At 40.1% G+C, this 25293-nt stretch overlaps 1 protein-coding gene across 1 annotated transcript; it reads left to right on the plus strand.

Moving 5' to 3' along the window:
- The first annotated feature begins 23542 nt into the window (after positions 1-23542).
- On the plus strand, positions 23543-24574 carry LOC132628607 (uncharacterized). Its single transcript, XM_060344374.1, has 2 exons — positions 23543-23703; positions 23797-24574. The coding sequence occupies exons 1-2, from the start codon at positions 23543-23545 to the stop codon at positions 24572-24574; spliced, it is 939 nt and encodes a 312-aa protein (XP_060200357.1).
- Positions 24575-25293: the final 719 nt, after the last annotated feature.

Here is a 25293-nt window from a genome sequence, read left to right on the forward strand (position 1 = left end):
AATAATACATCAATAGTCTCAAAAACTATGTCTTAGAACTGAAATAAAGACATAATTTATAGAGGAGTCTTCGGGCAGCGAACCTCCCCATGCTCACCCTGAAAGACTCGATACAGAAAATCCTCGAACAGTCAGCCATGAGGAGTAGAAGTCGATCCCACTTGATACTCTACATTCATAAAAGCATGCAGTAAGTGCAGGTCAGTACAAACAACAAGTACTAGTAGGTATCATAGGCCTATTAAAACTAGCTAACGTATATAAAGACAACAAAGCAAGATAAACACATAAACCAACAAGTACAAGTCAACAATAAGCCATGTCCAGGGTACAAGTCATCACCTATGTTGTAGCATCCAAACCCAACTGTGCCAAGTCTCAGTATAAGCAATCCGAATCAGTACATCACAGTAGTATCACAACAATCAACAGGAACCAAGATACAATGCAATGCAATAATGTATGTAGGATGAATGCAATGCATATGCAGCTTTGTACAACATGTCCCGGACGGAATAACTCCACGTCTCGACGATCATGATCTATCGGGGACCCGCGAAGTCCATGTACCACTCGCTCCAGAATGTGACCTCGGATCACGAACACATTCTAACTTTCCTGGGAAAGACCTCGGGCATCAGACACTCCATCGTTCCCGGCAAGAAACCAGGGGCAACAAACACTCATTTCTCTTTTATGCTCTCCGGCAAAGACCTCGGAGGCTGCACTGTCTCACATATCATCATTAGTGCCATAACCATGCATATATCAATGTATCATGGAAATGCATATGAATATGATGAAATGTAATATTAACAACCAATTCAATCCGAAACAGTACCACATATGGCACACAAGTAATATCAATAATAAGGCTGCACAATCAGCCACAATGGAATCACCATTCTTATCTCAGTATTAATGAAGTAAAGTACCGCAATATCATAGCCATGATATATCACTAGTCACAATTACCAATGTCTCAACGTGTCAACGAGCCAATAATTAAATCGATTAAGATGAGTCAACAACACAACGGGGTGGCTAGCTCCAAATCATACAACAAGGCCCAACCTAGGACAATATCCATCCTAACTTCATACCCAAAGGCTTACAAGCATTCTCCGAAAATATCATCTAAGCATACGCTTCGCTAGCTGAGGTCTCACCATAAGGTAAACCATAACCTACCTGAAAAGTTGAATAGCAAAGTCTCCAATAATCAAACCTTAGGCTTCCCTTTCCTTTGAGCCTTGAGATAATGAAAGTCTAAACATATCCGAAATATGCAATTAGAATCAAGAAGAACATCATTCAAACCCTCCCTGTATTCAATACCCTAAATCCCAAACCTATGGAATGAGGTTTGTGAACTAGAAAGGTGAAGTTAGGTATCTAAAGGTCTCAACATAGAATTAATGCTCTAGGTGTTCAATTCCCATCAATATCAAGCTTGAAGAAACAACAATTTACTCAAATTCGGATTCTAGGTAAAATCCTTAAATTTGGGTATAAATCCTAACTCCAAATCTATAATTTTGCCACTAATTAGGAAGGAATCATGCAATAATAGGTTCTAATCATCTATTCCATGCTTAACGAAGCTGACCCAATCAATAAATCAAGATTTAGAAGCCTAGAAAGAAGAAATCATTGAATCCTATTTTAAATCATCAAACTCTTATTGAACTATCAAGATAATGTCCTAAGATGATTATGGAAAATGGAATGGCAAGGAGGATAAAAGAACTTACCATAAAGATTTTACCCCAAGAATCACCTTGAAATGCTCTCAAAAGCTCTAAAGTCGAAATAATAAAGAATGAGGGACTTAGGGCTTTTAATACTCATTTAATGAAATTATTTGCCCAATACAACCTCTGTGATGGTAGTCCCGCTTCGATGACCACTCAGACCGCTGTGGTGGTCAGCCAATATAGCATTAAGCCTCTGTTGTGGCAAGTCCACCGCTTAGCGGTGCCGCTGATGCGGTATTGGTGCTGCTATAGCGGGCACCAGAACCAGAAATTCCCCAAAATAATCACAATCTCAACCCGAAATCCCGACTATCACCCGAAGCCATCTGCTCATATATCACATACACAGGCATATATAAAAATACGCAATGAACGCACTCGTGGCCTCGGAATTCCCAACAGAGGTCTAACTGAGGCAACCCCCGATACCTCAACATCAGCTTCCCAACCCATGTCCCATAATGTACCCGAGTGCATTGAGAACCTAACTGAATATACGCACAAGTTCTACAAGACTATCCAGACCTCTCGGAATTGACAGATTTCCTAAAAAGGTCCGTTTGCCCAAAAGTCAACTTTGAATAATCTTTTTTTCGCTTGAAGCCCAAATTTCCCAACAAGACTTCCGAATCCTATCCAAATACCTCGGGAAGCGTATCAATGGTCCCGTCGGGTCAAATGTGAGCTAAACAAGCTCTAGAAAGGGTCAAAAGTACCAAAAAGACTATAACAACCAAATGATTGTCGTTACAAAGAGCGTAAGAAGCTAGAGGTACAAGTTTCAGAAGGTAAAAGAGGTACAGTGGAGAAGGCCGGAGGTACCTAAGTAGAGAAGATTGTAAATTGTTGAAGTTCAGACAGAGGAACTCAAGCGTAATGATTCCACTTCCAAGCAATGGTAGAGGTACAATTAGTAGTACCCATTTCAGCTTATAATTTATAGGTATCGATATCGATAAATAGGAGATTTCAGAGTCTAATGAGGGTTAGAGTGATCTTTGGCAATAGACAGCTTGTTAGAGCTAGATGATATTTATGAATAAGTATTATCAATATATATGTATATATATATATATGTATGACCTCTTGAGGTTTTAGAAAATTTGGAGTTTAGGTATTGGAAAACCTTGTGTGCGAGGTAAGTATTCACCTCAATGTGTCTATGTTCCCAGTAAAGAAGGAATATTAAGCAGCCAAAACATAGGGCCGAATGAAGTAGGGGATGTTAGAAGCGAAAGAGTACCTTGCTGAAGCTTTCCAGAATGAAATAAGAGATTATAATTGTTGAGAGGCTAGTAGAAATCTAAATAAAGTGTTACGAGTAACTATGAGATCACTAGAGAATATAAGCTAAAGTATGGAAAAAATTAGCAGGAGGGATAAGTGAAGGCGCACGAATGGAGCCCAGGATGAGTTACTTAAGATTGATATGTGAAGATTAAATCAATTGGAATAATCAGTAATTGACTTATAGAGGGCCTAATTATTGCTAAATAAGGGGACACAAATGAATCATTAGAATATACAGAATGGCATAGTGTTACACCTTGGAAAAATTCCCCGTTAACGTACAGTGAATAGGCTAGCGAAGAGCGCGACGTATACGACATTTTAATAAGAAAATAATGACGTTTGACGACCCTAATTAAGATTTCAAGGACATTTAAGTTAAGGGAAGAAAGCTGTTGAGGAAAGCAGGTTATATGTGGTGTGTGTTGGGCAAGAATGTCGAGTATCGAATTAATGAGAGTTTAAAGACGTTTTGGGGAAGAGTTATAACTACCCTTAGATTGTTAATGAAGTGCTAAACAAGTGTTAAGAAGGTTCCATAAGGTTCGGAGATCAAACGAAGTGACAAGAGAAAGATCAGTGAAAAGATGGGTTATACGGTCGATTATACGAACCCTATAATGTTATACGGCCTGTATAATGGACCGTAGGATTGTCACAGAATGAAGCTGCTGAAGGATAAATTTCACAGTCAATTATACGGACCGTATAAAATTATACGGCCCGTATAATGTGCCATCAAATTGACACAGGAATGGATGTTCACTGGAACAGTTTTACGGTCAATTATACGGATCGTATAAATTTATACGGACCGTATAATTGTCCGTATAATGGCTCGACGGATCAGATTTTAAGTCATTAAAAAGGAGACCCAAGTTAATTAATTCATTTCACTTTTACATCACTTCTCTCTAGAAACCTCTAGAATCCTCTCTGCTCTTCATCCACAAGAAAACAAAGGAAATCAAAGATTAATATTAAGAATTCAAGTGAATCAAGTGTATGAAATTCATCAAAGTTCATCCAAGCTAAGAAATTTCAAGAGAAGTAAACTAGGGTTTTAGTACAAGAAGAGTAATACCACTCAAGGCTTGTTCCTACACTATCTAAGGTAAGTTTTATGGTTTTTACATGTTATTTAAAGTATGGAGAAGTGAAAACACTTGGATTGTAGAAGAGTATAGAAAATGGGTCATAAATGTGTGAATAGTATCATTGTTGAGTAGTAGTTAGAAGGAATCATGAAAATGGATATGTTGAGATTGTAAATAGGTTATGAATGACATTTAGAACATGGAATGAGCATTAAATATGAAAGAACACGATAGTGAACTATAATCATGAGTAAGGAGAAATTGGAGTGAAATAGTGAATTGTGCGGAATGTAGATGAACGATGATTGTTATTTGCGACATTGTGAATGATGATATGAACATTTGGGAGTTGATATAGAATATGGGAAAATAGTAGAAACAAAGGAAGTGCTGCCCAATTTTCCCTAGAAATAGTAACGCGCTCTTATAGTCGATTAACTAATATTAATGCGAATTCTCTCTTGAAGGTAGAAATGTGGATATTGAAGGAGAACAAGCGAATGATAGATTAGTTAAACATAAAAGGTATTTAAGGCTTGTCCTTTCTTTCTGTGGCATGAATCCGACAGTATGATTCTCCTATCTCTCCATGAATTTTCTATATCTCGGAAAGTCAAGAGTCTATGATCATGAATAGCTATATGAGATAAGAGATATGTTATGAGTCCAATGATGATGATGATAAGCTTGAGTCCAACGACTCTAGAGTTCATGATATGACGTTCCTATAACGCTAATGATGTCGTATGTTGTATACACTCACCTCTTACATTATTCCCTTCGAGGTGAGGCAGAATACCATTAAGTTAAGCATGTCATGTATTGTATACACTCACCTTATGTATTGTCCCTTCAAGGTGAGGCAGAGTATCATAAAGTCGATGATGTTATTCGTTGTACACACTCGCCTTACATATTACTTCCTTCAAGGTGAGGCAGAATGTTTGTGAATGCTCCATAATGGAATCGGGGAATCACGACCTTACGTCACCCCGATAAAGTATAGTTGTCTTTGAGTCTTTATGCATGTATTATGATGAGCATATATGATGAGCATATTATGATGAGAATACTATGATGAGCATTTATGATGAGCATTCTATGATGCGCATATTATGAGAAGTATATTATGATGAGCATATGATGATGATAGTACACCGTACCTATATGGTCGGGCAGATATACACGCTACTATAGTGGGCAGCTTATACCCCGGACGCGGGAGGCCTGGACGCAGGTTACTTATTATTACACCGCACCTACATGGACGAGCAGCTTACACTTATACATTTATGCATATATGATATGATGACAAGCATGAGTAAGATAGCATGATTTATTTATTTTATGATTCATAGTAAGTTACATATTGCTCCTCATTTGATGCCTCCCCATTTCATTGATGTTCATTATTGTTTATGCCTCTCATACTCAGTACAATGTTCATACTGACGTCCGTTTTCTTTGGACGCTGTGTTCATGCCCACAGGTAGACAAGGAGGTGAGCTTGATCCGGACTCGTAGGAGCCAGTAGCTGATTAGAGAGCACTCCATTGTTCCGGAAGTGCTTATGATGATTCTTTTGTGTATATTCATGTATATGTGTTTTTGGGCATGACGGGGTCTTGTCCCATCCTTATGTCTAGAACTCCAGTAGAGGCTCGTAGATACGCAGTGTGGGTTATATGGTCTCACGAGATTGCTACTGTGTATATATATTATTTTGATGACCGAAAGGCTTATGTATATGGAAGTATTTATGGTTTCAAATGAAAGATGATTTTCTTGTGACTTGAGTATAAAATTGATAAAAGAGCATTAAATGAGTAAGATGAGTAATAGAACGAGCGGTGCTCGGTGGTTAGCCCCGGGTACCCGTCGCGGCCCCTAGTCGGGTCCTGACAAAAGTGGTATCAGAGCAGTTCAGTCCTAGGAAGTGTCTACGAGCCGTGTCTAGTAGAGTCTTGTTTATGGTGTGTTGCGCGACATGCTAATAAACAAGAGGCTATAGGGCATTTAGGAAAGATGTCCATCTTTCTTCTTATGAGATTGTGCGATAGAGCCGTGTATAAGATTTTATCCTCCCTAATAGTGTGTTGTGATTTCAGAATGCCGCCAACGGGAAAATCTACAGCTGCCCAGAAGGGCAAGACTACGACAAAAAGGCGGGTAGAAAGAGAGCCGCCCATGAATGTAGAAGAGGGCGAGTCACATAATGAGGCTCTATCTAATACTTCCTCCACCCCGCCTAATGTGGAAGAAAAAGGGGGAGCTTCAGCTCCAATTCATCCACCGGGTGCTTCGGGTCAACAAGTGACCGAGGCCATTCATTTATTGACACAATTGGTTGCCGCACAGGCACAGCGGCAAAATGTGAGTTCAAGTGATCGGGCAGCTAGTACCAGGGCCCGTGATTTTATGAGTCTAAATCCTCCGGAGTTTTTTGGGTCAAAGCCGGATGAAGACCCGCAAGGTTTTATTGATGAGATGCTAAGAACATTGAGGATTGTCCATGCCTCCGAAACTGATTCTGTGGAGTTGACATCCTATAGACTCCGAGATGTGGCGATATTGTGGTATTATAATTGGATAGCATCGAGAAAAAAAAATGCGCCTCCTCCCGTGTGGCAAGAATTCGTAGATGCTTTTATCCGTCACAATTTGCCACCCGAGGTCCGCCGAGCTAGAGCAGATAGGTTCTTGAATCTAAAGCAAGGAAGCATGAGTGCTCGGGAATATAGCCTGCAATTTAATTCTTTGGCTAGATATGCTCCGACTATGGTAGCCGACATGGGAGATAGGGTACATAGATTTGTGAGTGGTTTAGGGCCACACTTATTTAATGATTGTTTGACGGCTTCGTTGCAAGACGGGATGGATATTTCCCGAATACAAGCCCATACCTAGAACCTAGAAGGACAATGACACCCGCAAAGGGGTGATCGCGACATTGATAGAAGGCAAAGCAAGAGGGCTAGATCTATGGTGACAGGTAGCGATTATAGCGGGGGATCGAGGTAGACTTATTCCCGACATTCCGGCCAGTCAGTGACCAGTGCACCTCCTCAATTTACGGGTAAGAGATTTGATCGTTCCTTTCGTTCAGGACAGGGTCAGAGTTCGAGGGCAACATTTTCTCAGTTTGGGGGAGATTATTGTCAGAGGAGACCCCTAGTACCGCAGTGCAGCCAGTGGAGTAGATTACATTCCGGACAATGTCGTCAGGGTTTGGATGCTTGCTATGCCTGTGGTCAGATTGGGCATATGATGAGAGATTTCCCGTCGATGAGAGGTAGAGTTGGGACTCAGCCCACAGGATCAGCTGGCGGTTCATCTTCAGTACGCCCGGTAGGCCAGACTTCCCAGATCCTAGCAGACCGAGGTAGAGGCCGAGGGGGGGACATCTACTTCAGGTGCCACTCAGCCCCGCGTGTATGCTTTAGCGGGACGACAGGATCTTGAGTCCTCCCCAAATGTGGTTACAGGTACATTGTCAGTGTTTTCTCATGATGTATATGCATTGATAGATCTGGGTTCTACTTTCTCTTATATTACTCCATATGTTGCTGGTCGTATTGGGGTGAAACCCGAGCTAATTAAACCTTTTGAGGTATCTACTCCGGTTGGTGATCCCGTGATAGCAAAACAAGTGTACAAAGATTATGTAATTGTGATATGTGATCGCCAAACTAAAGATGATTTAGTTGAGATAGAAATGTTAGATTTCGATGTAATTATGGGTATGGATTGGTTGACATCGTGTTATGCTAATGTCGATTGCCGAATGAAAGTGGTTCGATTCCAATTTTCGGGAAAGCCCGTGCTTGAATGGAAGGGTAGTGCAGCACCTCTAAAAGGTAGGTGTGTTTCCTACCTTAAGGCAAGAAAAATGATAGCCAAGGGCTATATTTATCACTTAGTCCGAGTTCATGACACCGAGGCAAAGTTGCCAACTTTCCAATCAGTTCCGGTAGTGAATGAATTTCCAGATGAACTTCCAGGCCTTCCTCCAGAAAGAGAAATTGACTTCGCTATCGTTGTGTTGCCGGACACCAAGCCTATTTCTATCCCTCCTTATCGAATGGCTCCGGCAGAATTGAAAGAGCTAAAGGCGCAGTTGAAAGATTTTCTTGAAAAGGGGTTTATTAGACCCAGTTCATCACCGCGGGGATCACCAGTCTTGTTCGTGAGAAAGAAAGACGGATCTCTACGAATGTGTATCGACTATAGGCAGTTGAACAAAGTGACGGTAAAGAACAAATATCCTCTCCCAAGGATTGATGACTTGTTTGATCAACTATAGGGTGCCAAATGGTTTTCTAAATTAGACTTAAGGTCGGGTTATCATTAAGTGAGAATTAGAGAAGAAGATATTCCCAAAACAGCTTTCAGAACGAGATATGGCCACTATGAGTTCCGAGTGATGTCATTTGGGTTGACTAATGCCCCGGCAGTGTTCATGGATTTAATGAATAATGTATTCAGGACACTCTTGTATTTGTTCGTGATAGTGTTCATCGATGATATTCTGGTGTACTCTCGCACAAAATCAGAACATGCAGATCATTTTGTTATTGTTCTTGGGATTCTTCGAGCCCGAGAATTATATGCAAAATTCTCAAAGTGCGAGTTTTGGCTGAATTCTGTAACATTTCTGGGTCATGTTATTTCAGATTATGGCATTCAAGTCGACACCTAGAAAATTGAAGCTGTGAAGACTTGGCCAAGGCCTACAACGCCTACAGAAGTCTGTAGTTTTCTGGGTTTAGTAGGATACTATAGAAGGTTCGTAGAGGGATTTTCCTCCATTTCTGTCACGACCCTGCCCCGTGGGCCATGACTAGTGCCCGAGCTGGACACTCATGTACGTACCTGTTAGATATAATCAAACTAAATCCAAGAACAATATGGAAACTTGCAAAAGAACTCCAGAGGTTCATAACGTCATCATATATATATTCTGATAACCTGTCTCCTGAGGAGTTACACTATTAAAAGCATAATATGATACGCAAGCCGACAAGGCTGCCACTACATGTCAATATGATACGCAAGCCGACAAGGCTGCCACTACATATCAATACCATACGCAAGCCGACAAGGCTGCCACTACATATCAATACCATACGCAAGCCGACAAGGCTGCCACTACATATCAATACCATAGCACATCGTATAGACACAACTGAACAAAACTTATACACAACCCACACACATGTCTACAGACCTCTAAGATTATCAATAGTGAAATGTGACGGGACAGGGCCCCGCCGTACCCCTGGACAAACATATATATATATATATATATATATATATATATATATCAAAAGATCTGTACCAAAAGTCTAGGCTCCGGAACAATGGAGCTCTCCAAGACAGCTGAGTAGAAGTCCTAAACTGGAGGATCACCAAATCGAGTATCTGTACCTGCGGGCATGAAACGCAGCCCCCCGAAGAAATGGGGTCAGTACGAGATATGTACTGAGTATATAAAGCATGAATACAATAAAAAGGATCATGACTGAAATAGAGATTACAGGAGACAAGTATGACAATCATAATACCCATACACTTGCCTTATGAAATGTAAATCATGCATATCAATATCATATATCATATCCGGCCCATTATGGGACTCGGTGAATAAAGTCATCATATACCATCCTTGGCGCCATAATCACATCATCATATTATCATATATATATATATATATATATATATATATATATACCGTATCCCGGCCCTCTATGAGGGACTCGGTGAACAATGCAGTGAAACTGTGCACGAGAACGTACCCCGGCCCGGGACTCGGTGAAAGACATATTGAGGCATGCACGAGCAGAGTAGTGAGTAACCATATGCAAACTAAGTCATATCTGAGACTCAATATAATAATCAAAATGTACCATCATTTGATAATCAAGACAATAGTCATATCAAGTATCCTTCGAATGTCACTATGGATTATATCAAAATAGACTTCAGGAATCATAGACACGTATCAACACATAATAAAATAAGTACTGGGAATCAAGTACATTAGCCATCCTAGTGTCTCTAAGAATAGGATCTTTTTGAAATCATACATACGTCGTCTATTTGTTTCATAAAGATCATGCCAAAAAGAAGGAAGGGTTAGCTTTACATACCTTTAACGCTTATCCGTGGTACAATACTTATACGTTGCCCGATGTGTCTCAACCTATATTAAGACGTTAAGACTATGGTTAAGCTATGGAAAGGCATAAAACGTACTTCAACGTTAGTAGCTTATTTCTAGGTGATTGGGCAGCACTTCCCCTATATCGCTCAATTTCCTCATATCTAAGCCAACTATACAGCAACCAACATAGCATTAACCAAGGCACATCTAAGTTATCGCATCAAGAACTAGTTACAACAAGACCCAAGGACATTCCATACAGCCCACACCATTCCAACATTCGATAATCGTCAACATAACGACTGCGACATATTCAAGTTATTCTTAATAATCTATAGCCCTAACACTTCATCGAAATGATCTTATAACAGCCCAACAATTACAACAACACAATGCATAATCTTAACCACACTTAATCCTCCAATTCAACAAGAACAACAACAACACACCCAAAACAGCCTCTAATTACAACAAGTTCTTAAAACAGCCCACTAAAATATAACTTCAACTTTAACCATCAAATTCCTTTACTCTCTCATTTAATCCATGACAACACAACAACAATACTAATTAAAATTAACTCATGATTATTAGATTAAAACAGCCCCCCACACGGCCCAAACAACAACTTAGCAACAACACACACAATTTCCTACATCCAATTTCAATCTACCAAATTGTACAAAGTCCAAATCACCTCTAAAACATGTAGGAGAGAATTAAATCTTACTTTAACAAGCTTGGCTCCTTAATGTTGCTGAAATTTGTGGATTCAATTAACAAACGTTCTTGCTGCCCCCAATGATTCAATTCACGTTGCAATCACCTTGAATACTTAGAACTCTTAGAAATTCAATCTCTTTTCCATTAAGATCTTAAGCTCAGCCAAGACAGCCATGGCCGAAAGCTTCTCCCTCTCACTCAATCTTTACTTCTCTCTCTAATTCAATTTGAAGTTGGAAAATATGATCAATGAGTCATTTTTATGACTTATATATGCAGCCCCTATGCTTTACACCTGCCCCACTATAGCATGGGCCAATTAGATTTGGCCATGTTATAGTGGGGTCCATTAAACCCACTAATGACTCAATTAATCTTAATTAGGCTAATTAATCCTTAATTAATCACTAATCCCCACTTAAAAATCTAATCATGGTTAATTAATCCCTAATCTCCACTAATATTTCTATACTAATTGAAATATACAAGCAAGCCGTGCAATATTAAAAATCGGGATTAAAAAGTCCTTGTCTCATATCCCAAAATAATCTTGTCTTGAACTTATGTCGATTAGCTTACGAATAATCCGACGTGCAAAAATACGGGGTATAACAATTTCAGCCCCATTGACAAAACTAACCCAGAAGTCAGTTAAATTTCAGTGGAACGATGCGTGTGAACGCAACTTCTAAGAGTTGAAAGACAGATTGACCTCAGCTCCGGTCTTAACACTTCCAGAAGGGCCAGATGGTTATGTCGTGTATTGTGATGCTTTTGGAGTTGGGTTAGGGTGTGTACTGATGCAGCATGGTAGAGTTATTGCATATGCTTTGAGACAGCTGCGGAAACATGAAAAGAACTATCCAACTCATGATCTCAAATTGGCTGCGGTTATTCATGCATTGAAAATGTGGAGACATTACTTGTATGGTGTACATGTTAATATCTACACGGATCACAAGAGTCTTCAGTATATTTTCAGACAGAAGGAGTTAAATCTGCGACAGAGGCGGTGGCTAGAATTATTGAAAGATTATGATGTTAGCATGTTGTACCACCTCGGAAAAGCAAATGTAGTAGCTGACGCGCTTAGTCGCCGATCAATGGGCAGTTTATGTGAAGTTCCTCCGGAAACAAGAGAGATAGTTCATGAGCTCCACCAATTAGCTAATCTTGGAGTGCTTGTAAGTGATTCGGGTAGTGCAGGGATTGGCATTAATGATTCTACAGTTTCATCTTTGAATATAGAAGTGAAAGAGCGCCAACATGAAGATCCTAAACTGTGCCATTATAGAGACATATCTCATGAAAAAGAGAAGTCTCCATTTGAAGTTTCCACGGATGGAATTCTTAGATACCGAGGTAGGCTATGTGTGCCGAATGTCGCAAAATTACGCCGTCGAATTCTAGAAGAAGCCCATTGTTCTCGGTATTCTATTCACCCAGGTGCAACCAAGATGTATCATGATATTAAATTGATATATTGGTGGGATGGCATGAAGATAGCAGAATTTGTAGCCCAATGTCCAAATTACCAACAAGTAAAGATCGAACATCAAAAGCCAGGAGGGTTATTGCAACCGATGGAGATCCCTACTTGGAAATTGGAAGTGATCAATATGGATTTTATCGTGGGGTTACTTCATTCCCGAGGCAAGTATGATTCTATATGGGTTATCGTGGATAGATTGACGAAAGCAGCTCATTTCCTTCTAGTTAGAACCACATACTCAGCGGAAGATTATGTGAGGCTGTATCTCAAAGAAATTGTGCGACTCCATGGTATTCCACTATCCATTATCAAAGATATAGGAGCACAGTTTACAGCCAAGTTCTGGAAGTCTTTTCAAGAAGGTCTAGGTACCCAGGTGAAGCTTAGCACGACATTCATCCGCAAACTGATGGGCAAGCCGAGCGTACTATTCAGACCTTAGAAGATATGCTACGAGCAAATGTGCTGGATTTTGGTGGTAGTTGGGATGATTACTTACCCCTTATTGAATTTACATGCAACAATAGCTCCATTCCAGCATTCAAATGGCTCCGTATGAAGCCTTGTATGGAAGGAAATGCAGGTCTCCAATTGGATGGTTTGAAATAGGAGAAGTACAGCTAATAGGCCCTGAAATGATTCAACAAGCGGTAGAGAAAGTCAAGACGATCCGAGGTCGATTGTTGACAGCCCAAAGTCGCCAGAAATCTTATGCAGACAACCGCCGACGAAACTTGGAATTTCAAATTGATGATTGGGTATTTTTGAAAGTGTCACCAATGAAAGGGGTGATGAGATTTGGCAAGAAAGGGAAGCTAAGTCCTAGATATATTGGATCCTATAAAATTATCCGCAAGGTGAGTCATGTAGCTTATGAATTGGATTTGCTCTTCAGAGCTTGAATCAGATCATCCAGTATTCCACGTCTCTATGCTCCGCAAGTGTGTTGGAGATCCTATGAGGATTGTTCCGATTGATGATGTCCAAGTGACAGAGAAGCTATCATATGAAGAAGTGCCTATCGCCATTCTAGATAGGCAAGTACGACGGCTTCGAAATAAGAAAGTAGCCTTAGTCAAGGTCTTGTGGCGAAACAACAATCGGGAAGAAATGACTTGGGAAGCGGAAGAGAAAATGAAATCCACATATCCACACTTATTCCAACTCCCAGAGGATATTCAAGGTGAAGCCCCAACATTATGAGGTATGTACGCTTACTTTTCATGCTTTTGGTCGTGTGTGGCCAATTTATGTTGCTATTATATTGTGGCCCTGTGAGGCAATGATATTATGGGTTGGTGTGACAGGATGGTAGTGCCATATTACAGGGAAAACTCTGGCAAAATTTTTGGTAGAATTCCCGAGTGCTTAACATTCGAGGACGAATGTTCCAAAAGGGGGGAAGAATGTTACACCTTGGAAAAATTCCCCGTTAATGTACAGTGAATAGGCTAGCGAAGAGCGCGACGTATACAACATTTTAATAATAAAGGAATGACGTTTGACGACCCTAATTAAGATTTCAAGGACATTTAAGTTAAGGGAAGAAAGTTGTTGAGGAAAGCAGGTTATATGTGGTGTGTGTTGGGAAAGAATGTCGAGTATCGAATTAATGAGAGTTTAAAGACATTTTGGAGAATAGTTATAACGACCCTTAGATTGTTAATGAAGTGCTAAACAAGTGTTAAGAAGGTTCCATAAGGATCGGAGATCAAACGAAGTGACAAGAGAAAGATCAGTGAAAAAATGGGTTATACGGTCGATTATACGGACCGTATAATGTTATACGACCCGTATAATGGACCGTAGGAGTGTCATAGAATGAAGCTGCTGAAGGATCAATTTCACGGTCAATTATACGGATCGTATAAATTTATACGGACCGTATAATTGTCCGTATAATGGCCCGACGGATCAGATTTTAAGTCATTAAAAAGGAGACCCAAGTTAATTAATTCATTTCACTTTTACACCACTTCTCTCTAGAAACCTCTAGAAACCTCTAGAATCCTCTCTACTCTTAAACCACAAGAAAACAAAGGAAATCAAAGATTAATATCAAGAATTCAAGTGAATCAAGTGTATGAAATTCATCAAAGTTCATCCAAGCTAAGAAATTTCAAGAGAAGTAAACTAGGGTTTTGGTGCAAGAAGAGTAATACCACTCAAGGATTGTTCCTACACTATCTAAGGTAAGGTTTATGGTATTTACATGTTATTTAAAGTATGGAGAAGTGGAAACACTTGGATTGTAGAAGAGTATAGAAAATGGGTCATAAATGTGTGAATAGTATCATTGTTGAGTAGTAGTTAGAAGGAATCATGAAAATTGATATGTTGAGATTGTAAATAGGTTATGAATGACATTTAGAACATGGAATGAGCATTAAATGTGAAAGAATACGATAGTGAACTATAATCATGAGTAAGAACAAATTGGAGTGAAATAGTGAATTATGGGGAATGTAGATGAATGATGATTGTTATTTGCGATATTGTGAATGATGATATGAACATTCTGGAGTTGATATAGAATATGGGAAAGTAGTAGAAACAAAGGAAGTGCTGCCCAATTTTCCCTAGAAATAGTAACGCGCTCTTATAGTCGATTAACTAACGTTAATGCGAATTCTCTCTTGAAGGTAGAAACGTGGATATTGAAGGAGAACAAGCGAATGATAGATTAGTTAAACGTAAAAGGTATGTGAGGCTAGTACTTTCTTTCTGTGGCATTAATCCGACGGTATGATTCTCCTTTCTCTCCATGAATTTTCTATATCCCGGAAAGTCAAGAGTCTATGATCATGAATAGCTATATGAGATAAGAGATATGTTATGAGTCCAATGATGATGATGATAAGCTTGAGTCCAATGACTCTAGAGTTCATTATATGATATTCCTATAACGCTAATAATGTCGTATGTTGTATACACTCACCTCTTACATTATTCCCTTCGAGGTGAGGCAGAATACCACTAAGTTAAGCATGTCATGTATTGTATACACTCACCTTATGTGTTGTCCCTTCAAGGTGAGGTAGAGTACCATAAAGTCGATGATGTTATGTGTTGTACACACTCGCCTTACATATTACTTCCTTCAAGGTGAGGCAGAATGTTTGTGAATGCTCCACAATGGAATCGGGGAATCACGACCTTACGTCACCTCGATAAAGTACAGTTGTCCTTGAGTCTTCATGCATGTATTATGATGAGCATATATGATGAGCATATTATGATGAGCAAACTATGATGAGCATATATGATGAGCATACTATGATGCGCATATTATGAGAAGTATATTATGATGAGCATATGATGATGATAGTACACCGTACCTATATGGTCGGGCAGATATACACACCACTATAGTGGACAGCTTATACCCCGGACGCGGGAGGCCTGGACGCAGGTTACTTATTATTACACCGCACCTACATGGACGGGTAGCTTACACTTATACATTTATGCTTATATGATATGATGACAAGCATGAGTAAGATAGCATGATTTATTTCTTTTATGATTCACAGTCAGTTACAGATTGCTTCTCATTTGATGCCTCCCCATTTCATTGATGTTCATTATTGTTTATGCCTCTCATACTCAGTACAATGTTCGTATTGACGTCCGTTTTCTTTGGACGCTGTGTTCATGCCCACAGGTAGATAGGGAGGTGAGCTTGATCCGGACTCATAGGAGCTAGTAGCTGATTAGAGAGCACTCCATTGTTCCGGAGGTGCTTATGATGATTCTTTTGTGTTTATTCATGTATATGTGTTTTTGGGCATGACGGGGTCTTGTCCCGTCCTTATGTCTAGCACTCCAGTAGAGGTTCGTAGATACGTAATGTGGGTTATATGGTCTCACGAGATTGCTACTGTGTATATATATTATTTTGATGGCCGAGAGGCTTATGTATATGGAAGTATTTATGTTTTCAAATGAAAGATGATTTTCTTATGACTTGAGTATAAAATTGATAAAAGAGCATTAAATGAGTAATATGAGTAATAGAACGAGCGGTGCTCGGTGGTTAGCCCCGGGTACCCGTCGCGGCCCCCAGTCGGGTCGTGACATATAGTGAACCTAAGCGTATGAAGTTTTGGTTTCGCAGGTGCACTAGTCATAACTCTCAGGGACTATGACAAACAAAAGCAATTACAAATAAAGTGTCGTACGAGTATTCTAAAGAGTCAAAAGTTGTGCTCACAAGTAATACTAGTAGAGTAAGGGTGAAGGTGAAAGCAACCTCGGATGGTTATAGGTAATTAAAAATCACTTAAGGTTGTATGCGACACACAGTGTTATAAGCTTGCAGTCTAATATTAGCAGAGGGTCTTTTCCTAGTGCAATTAACGGGGGACTCTAACTAAGAGATAAGGAAGGAAAATGTGGTCTAAGCATAGTAATCTGGTTAAGATAATGTAGAACAGTTATCATGTGATGTCAATTTCTTCAGAAGTAAACGTCCAATCAGAAAGTATGCTAACAATTTATGATCCATTATGTCAATTGAATAGGGACCCAGAAGTAAGAGTAATGTTCGAGGTTGTATAGGAAGAAGGTCGCAGGACGTGTAGGGACTAAGATAAGTCAGTTCTTATATTGTAAGTACCAGAACGAAGAAACAAAGGTAATTGTTTATGCTTCGAGGTCGTCGAGAAAACACGAAGAGAACTATCTGACTCACAACCTAGAGTTAACTGCAGTTGTGCACGCACTTGAAGTTGGAGGTACTATTTATTTGGCACACGTGTGGTCATCTTTACAAATTACAAGAGTTATCGGTATATCCTTAAGTAGAAGGAGCTGAATCTCCGTCTGAGGTAATGACTTGAGGATTAAGATTAAGATGTTGATGATTTATGTCGTCCAGCAAGAGCTAATACGGTAGCCAATGCCATAGATCTATGAGCACGTTAGCTTACTCGAGGGCCGAGAAGAGAGAGAGATAACCCGAGAAATTACATCATGGTACACCTCGTACTTTTGTACGTTGAATTTCGTCATAAGTTAATTAACATAGACTTGGAGATGAGATTATCTTTGAGGTTATAAGCGGTTAACCATCTTAATCCTAAGTGTACAGGAGTTTAAGACCATGTTTAGCAGGTGTTGGAAGGTGTAGAGGTTAAATGTTGAAGAGTATAAATTTCATCAATGTAATGCTCTGGGATTTCTGGCTATGGCTTGAACCACTCGACGTATGTAAATAGACTTGAGCCATAGAGAAATTGAGTCATATTTAATTGTGCATATCAAGTGTTTGGTATATAAGAGGATAAAGTCCTGAAATAATTTAGGACTCAATAAGTGGGACAACGATGCATGTGTTTGGAAAAAGAGGCTATGGACTAATGCTATATCACATGAGCATCATAATGAGTATATGAAGTGTATTAAAAGTATTTAATGTGAATTGAGACCTAGGAATTAATTATGTGAATAATTGGTTAAATGTTGGGATAAAGTGGAAGAGTAATGGGATTAATTATTGTATTATATGGATAGTAGTCATTTGGTGTGATCCACGTGGAGGCATGGGATTAAGAGGCTAGTCACTATGCCTAATTATAAGATGGAGGTGGCATTATATGCTAGGATTGTGTTAAAGTGGCATTATATGTTAGGTGGATCTGTATAAAGTGACATTAGTGGGAGGGCCACGTTAAAAGGAGGGGAAAATGAATCACATTAGAGATTTTGAGGAAATTAACTAATTTTCAAGGAACCAACTTGTAACAATGTTACTCACAGAACAAATGCAGTAATGGAATTCATTTTTTATATGAGGGCAATAGCGCTAACTTGTTCCAAACCAAAACAGCAATGTTATTCAATTTAGTTACGGGTTTCCTCCACCGCTTTCATTTCATTGTCTGTTTTATCGCGTTGTTGAATCTAGGCTTTTTTCGAAATGAAGTAAAGTGGAAAAAGAGTAGTTCTTAGCGTATAAGGTAAAAATTCTAATCTCCTAGATATATTTAAATTCTTCCAAGTCATAGCTAAATTGTGAGATGAGAACTACAGAATTAATGGCGGGAAATTGTATAAGTTGTTGTTGTCGTTGGGATGTTTGGTGGTTGTTTTGTGGACTGGAATTTACGAATTTGATATGTTTGTTGTTGTTCTTGTTATTTTGAACTTGAGGGATGTGAAATAAATAGGGGAGATGCTTTCCGATTCATTATAAAACAAGCTATCACTTGATATACGATTCTGGTGTCGTTATAGTTAATGCTAGTATCATTATATTCCTTGTAGATTGAGGTGTAGAGGATATTTTTCACAACTACAAGAAGGAAGTTGACATTAAAGGTATGTAAAGGCTATTCCTTTTTTCTCATATTTGGCATGATTTCCTTTGTTGAGCCACCTTCGACTATTCGTACAAGGATGTGCTATTCGTAAAAGTTATATGTGGATTACCATGACCCTATGGTAGTACTTATCCCTTATTGGGAATGAGTTCATGATTAGTCGAGCTAGCTAAGTAGTTAGAACGATAGTAATCATGAGTATAAAGTTATGGTTGCCTTCGGGGCTGTGATGTTTGCCTTCGGGGCTATGATGTTTGCCTTCGGGCTATGATAGTTGCCTTTGGGATATGATAGCTGCCTTTGGGGCTATTGGCCATACAGACTGTGTTTGGGACTATTGGCTATACAAACTACCTTTGGGGCTATACATATGCGCGCTTGCACTCGGGGCTATGATTATGTATACAGACTGCCTTCGGGGCTAATCATGCATATCTAGATGCCTTACACGGGGCTAAGTAGTTGTCGTCGTATTATTAGTTAGTATATGTTAGAGGCAAGTAAGTATAGCCGGATTCTTTACTGACTCTTCAATTTATGTTCAGTTACCTTATATTTCATTTTAGTATCAGTTCTAGTCGCTTCACATACTCGGTACATTATTTCGTACTGATGTCCCCTTGCCTGGGGACACTGTGTTCACGCCTACAGGTTCAGATAGGTTGTCGGGAGGATCGAACCCGAAGGATTTGCCGAGTACCAGCTAGTATGATAAGCTTCATATCATTCAGAGTTACCAAGTTCAGAGTTTTGTGTATATACAGTATGGGTAGGCCAGGGCCCTGTCCCGACCATGTTAGTTACACTCTTGTAGAAGCTTGTCGACTTGATTAGTCAGTACAATATATTAGTATAGTATACATCTATTTTGGGTTTTTGCTGCTTGCAAAGACGTATATTGACCTAGTCGGCCATGTAGTTATTTGTATATGTGTTGCAATGATCCCATCTTGCCAAGTTAGTTTACAGTACATATATTACAGCTTAAGGCCTCGTCGGCCCCAAATACTATATTATGTTTACAGGTTGGCCTCCTTGGCCTAATTTTTCTTTCGAGACATAGATGATACGAGTTACTGCTTGGTTCGCTCGGGCCTAGTAAGGTACCGGTTGCCAGTCACACCTCACCAAGGTTGGGGTGTGACAAATTGGTATCAGAGCAGGTTTGTCCTAGGGAGTCTACAAGTCGTGTCTAGTATAGTCCTGTTTATAAGTGTGTTGTGCACCACATTATATAAGCTGGGAGCTACAGGGCATTTAGGAGTCTGTTATCCTTCTTTTAGATCTAGATCGTGGTATAGAGCTAAGTCATATGAGTTTGAGTTCACGCTTACAGTCTGAGGCCTAGGATGAGACACCTCTTTAGTCATCGCCGACTCCTCCACCACCTGAGGAGCTTCCGAGGGGAGCAACACCTCCAGTGCCCCCTCCCATTCCATCTGATCAGAAAATCAGTAGCGCACTGCAGTCACTGACTCAGATAGTGGTTGCCCAGAGGGGCCTGGTAGTTCAAGGATTCACAAGTTCTTAGCATTGGAGCCTCCAGAGCATACGGGGACTAGGCAAGGTGAGGACCCATAGGATTTTATTGATCAGCTCCATTGGATTTTCAGAGTGATGCATGCTTCGAGGACTGAGTCAGTACAGTTAGCGGCCTTCAAGTTATGAGACATAGTTGTTCTATGGTATGAAGGATGGGAGAATTCCAGGGGATCTGACACACCCCTCGCAGTTTGGTTTGAGTTCTCGGGGCCTTCTTAGATCATTACTTATCGTTGGAGATACGAGAGGCTCAGGTGGATCCGTTTTTAGTCGTTCAGCAGGGTAGTACAAGTGCTCGCGAGTATTGACTTCGGTTTGACTCTTTGGCAAGATATGCTCCATCTTTGGTTGAGACGATAAGGGCCAGGATTCACAGGTTTATAGCTGGGCTACACCCAGATTATGTTGAGGCTTGTACTATGGCTGCATTAAATGATAACATGGATATCTCCCGGATTCAGGCATTTGCACAAAATCTGAAGGACCGTAGGCGCTAGCAGCAGGTGTCACATCCCAGTCGAGACTGAACGATTCGATAAGTATGATTTGGGGTAGTTACTATTGTTACTACTTCCAATTATGCTTTAAATTATACACTTGATATGAGGAAGTTTATAAATGGGATTTTCTTTATAATAAAGATTGAAATTATTTCTCATAAGAAAAGAAAGCTATATTTTTCTATTCTAAGAATTAATAGTACAAAAATTTGTACTCTTGATATTAAGGTTGGGAAAATTAGAATTTTATAAAATATATTTTCTAGATATCATGATTTTATGAGATATTAGTGTGTTTGTTTTATTACCATGTATGATAATTACCCATTAATAGATAAGTTAGTGTATAAATAAATTTACTGTCTCATATTTCTGTAATAGATAAGTTTTTTTTTTTTAAATAAAATATATTATCCATTAGCGGATAAGGTTTGATATTTATTCTTAAGTAGATAAATTTGTTATTTTTTATTACATTTTTAAGAGGATAAAGTTGTCGCCGACATTGTGTCTTCCAAGAATAAACAGTGGATTATTGTAAACAAACGATAAATTCACCAGATCCCTATTTATTTTTGAGGTGTTTCTATTAAATTTTATTTTAATCAATTTCTCTACAACTTGCACTGATATTCCAATCATTTGATTTTGTAAAATGAATTGTTCCAATATCTGTTGAAATATTCTTTCGTTCCATTAGTTGCATTATTTGTGTGTACGGTGTAAGCCCGTGAATTCACCTCGATTCGATGAAGGGTCATACGGGTTGACTGAGGATCAGTACGAGTGGACGGAAGGAACAAACCGAGCCTGCTCAAAGGGTGTCCGAGAAGATAAGTCCAAATCTGAGATAGTTTATCTTTCACGAATTTATCTCCGAGAATCACGTCCTCAATTGACGTGCCCGATATCCTCGAAACCATTTACCCAAGTTGGAGCTTATGTTATTCAGTTAGTGTAGGACTCTGGCACTATAAATACATATGTAACAGCCCCATTAGAGGGCATCTCGATCTTTCTAAAATTAGAAGTTCACTTCTAAGAATATCATAGCAAAGGCTCGATATCAATAAAGCTTTATTACTTCTGGTCTATTTTTAGTCTAAGCAAGGGGATAAATCCTTTTTCTGCTCAGACAGTTTCTTGCACTCTTGTTATACAGGCTATCCTTCTAATTTACCACGTTATTCTTTACTTTTCGATTATCCATTTATCTTGCTAACAAGCCTAGTCACATATCTTTTAAACCACGTACAAATTGAATTGTTGCTCTCTTTTGAGGGGTAAACAGTTTGGCGCCCACCGCGGGGCTAAGGATAATGGTGACGGTTCGGGTGCTGGACAACCTTCACTTGTTTTATTCGTTTTTGTGATTTCAGGATCAACATGTCGAATCTAAGTCACTCTGTTCACCTCAATGAAGATGAAACTACCGAGCATAACATAAACCCTAACGGGATACCACCCAACAACGTGCCCGCCACTGATCCAGTGGGCGACCAGCCCGACCAAAATAAACATGCTAATGCAGCGAATAGGGGTGGAGCCCCTGAAGGGGCGGTGGAGGAAGTTAATTTGCTTCTGATTTATAACTTGTTGCAGGAACACTAGATCACCATGCAGCAGCAAGAGGCCATTGTGCGACTTTAAAAGGACCTCAGTGACGCGTTGACACCAGAGCCAAACAGAGTGTCAGAACCAGTTCGAAGGGAAATAGAGGTCAGTGATAGTCATGACAGGCCGGTCGCTGGCGAGTCATCCGAGATGATAAGAATGCTCGAAGCTTTGACCAAACGGATAGATTCCAACGAGAAAAAGGTTGATGACTATAACTCTCGGCTGGACCAGATCCCGGGAGCGCCTCTAATCCTCACCGGACAAGAAACCAAATACATTGTGAGGAGGCCTTTCCCTCCGAGTGCCGCACCAAAGCTGATCCCGAAAAGATTCAAAATGCCAGACATATCATAGTACGACGGAACAACCGAATTGCAAAGCACATTACTGCCTATACATGTGCTATAGCGGGGAATGATCTCGAGGACGATGAGATCAAGTCAGTAAGCTTAAAGAAGTTAGGTGAAACCTTGACCAAAGGGGCCATGCAGTGGTACTATTCGTTACCCCAACACTCCATCCCATCCTTTGAGTTACTTGCGGATGCTTTTGTGAAAGCTCACGCGGGGGCACGGAAGGCACAAGCACGAAAGGCGGACATATTTAAGATTTTCAAAGGGACGATGAGCGACTGAGAGAGTTTGTTACTAGGTTCCAGCAGGAAAGAATGCTATTGCCTCCGGTTCCTGACGAATGGGCTGCCCAGGCATTCATGAAAGGACATAATCCCACAAGTTCCAACACATCCCTCAAATTGAAGGAGAATTTGTTGAAATACAGTGCTACAACTTGGGTAGATGTGCATAACAAATACGAATCAAAAATCAGAGTAGGGATGATCAGCTCGGACTCCCACCGGGTCTAGTAACCCGAACAAAGAACGACAGATCAAAAAATCCGTTTGAGCCAGAGTTCAACCCTGCAAGGGACAGGTATCATCCTTACCAGCCGGTAAGGTCTGGCTTCCGATCGAAAAAAATTAGAAGTGCCCCTGGCCTTAGCATGAACCGAGGAGACAGGCGGAGCGACTGAGGAGACATGAAAAACGATCGAGGTTCGTCGAGTAGGGGCCTCCAATACAAAAACAACAATGCAGCAATCTCAAGTACCAAAGAAAGCCCTAGGTTATCAGAATATAATTTCAATATTGACTCCTTGGCTCTGGTGACAGCTATTGGGAAGATTAAAGGAGCAACATGGCAAAGAACACTTAGAACCGACCCTTCATAGTGGGATCCAAAACTGATATGTGACTATCATGGTACCCATAGACATCAGACCAACGATTGCAGGAGATTAAGAGATGAGGTAGCTAGGTTACTCAAGAACGGTCATCTCAGAGAATTCTTGAGTGAACGAGAGAGAAATAACTATAAGAACAGGGAAGGTAACAAAAAGATTGAGCCAAAGGAGCCTCAGCATATCAACATAATCAAAGGCGGGCTTGAAATACCTCAAGGACCAGTCATGAAGAGGACGAAATTCTCTATCACGAGGGAGAAGAGGAATAGGGATTACGTACTGGATGGATTCATTTCGTTCAGCGACGAGGAAGTGGAAGGCATCACCCAGCCTTACAATGACGCCCTGGTAATCTCTATACTTATAAATAAAACTCACGTTAGACATATTTTAATTGATATAGGTAGCTCGGTAAATATCATCCGATGGAAGAACGTCGAACAACTGGGTCTGTTGGATCAAATCGTACCAACAACCCGGGTCTTGAATGGGTTCAACATGGCCTGTGAAACCACCAATGGAGAAATCACCTTGCCCGTGAATACAACCGTAGTTGTGCAACACATAATGTTCTACGTCAGTGATGGAGAAATAAAGTACAATGCCTTGTTCGGGAGACCTTGGATACACGTAATGAAAGCAGTGCCCTCTACACTATACCAAATGCTAAAATTTCCAACCCCTGATGGGATAAAGATAGTCCGGGGAGAGCAGCCAACCACCAAAGAGATGTTTCCGATCGAGGAAGCAGCACTCAAAGAACCCGCATCGAAGGATCCAACAGCAAGCTGCACTATGAATTCAGACACAGACGAAAAGGCCAAATAGCAATCACAGAATCCGATGGCCAAAGAGGAAGATGACTTCGGCATACCAAGATCTTTTGTGCTGCCAGAGGAATTTGATGCAACGAAGTCAACGATAGAAGAGCTGGAACAAGTCGTCCTTTTCGTCCATCTCCCGGACAGGAAGGTATACCTGGGCACGGGACTTACCCCGGAGCTTAAGAGTAAGTTGATTGAATTTCTTAAAGCTAATCCGGATTGTTTTGCATGGTCCCATTTGGACATGACAGAAATTGCACCAAAAGTAACCACTCACCGATTAAGTTTGGACCGAGGTTTCCCCTCAGTAAAACAAAAACGAAGGCCAATGTCCGAGATCAAACATGCATTTGTCAAAGAGAAGGTAACAAAGTCGTTAAAAATAGGGTCCATTTGGGAGGTAAAATACCCGCACTGGTTAGGAAGCATCGTAGTCGTACCAAAGAAAGGTAATAAATTTAGAATGTGCATCGAATTTATAGATTTGAATAAGGCGTGTCCGAAGGATTCTTTCCCTTTGCCTCACATCGATCGAATGATAGATGCGACGGCCGGACACGCTCTGCTAAGTTTTCTTGACGCATACTCCGAGTACAATCAAATCTGGCTGAACTCGGAGGATCAGGAGAAAACATCTTTCATAACAAGACATGGTACTTATTGTTATAATGTAATGCCCTTCGGATTAAAAATGCCGGAGCCACCTATCAATGCCTAGTTAAC

The sequence above is a fragment of the Lycium barbarum genome, chromosome 2, assembly GCF_019175385.1.
Source record: "Lycium barbarum isolate Lr01 chromosome 2, ASM1917538v2, whole genome shotgun sequence".
NCBI lineage: Eukaryota > Viridiplantae > Streptophyta > Magnoliopsida > Solanales > Solanaceae > Lycium > Lycium barbarum.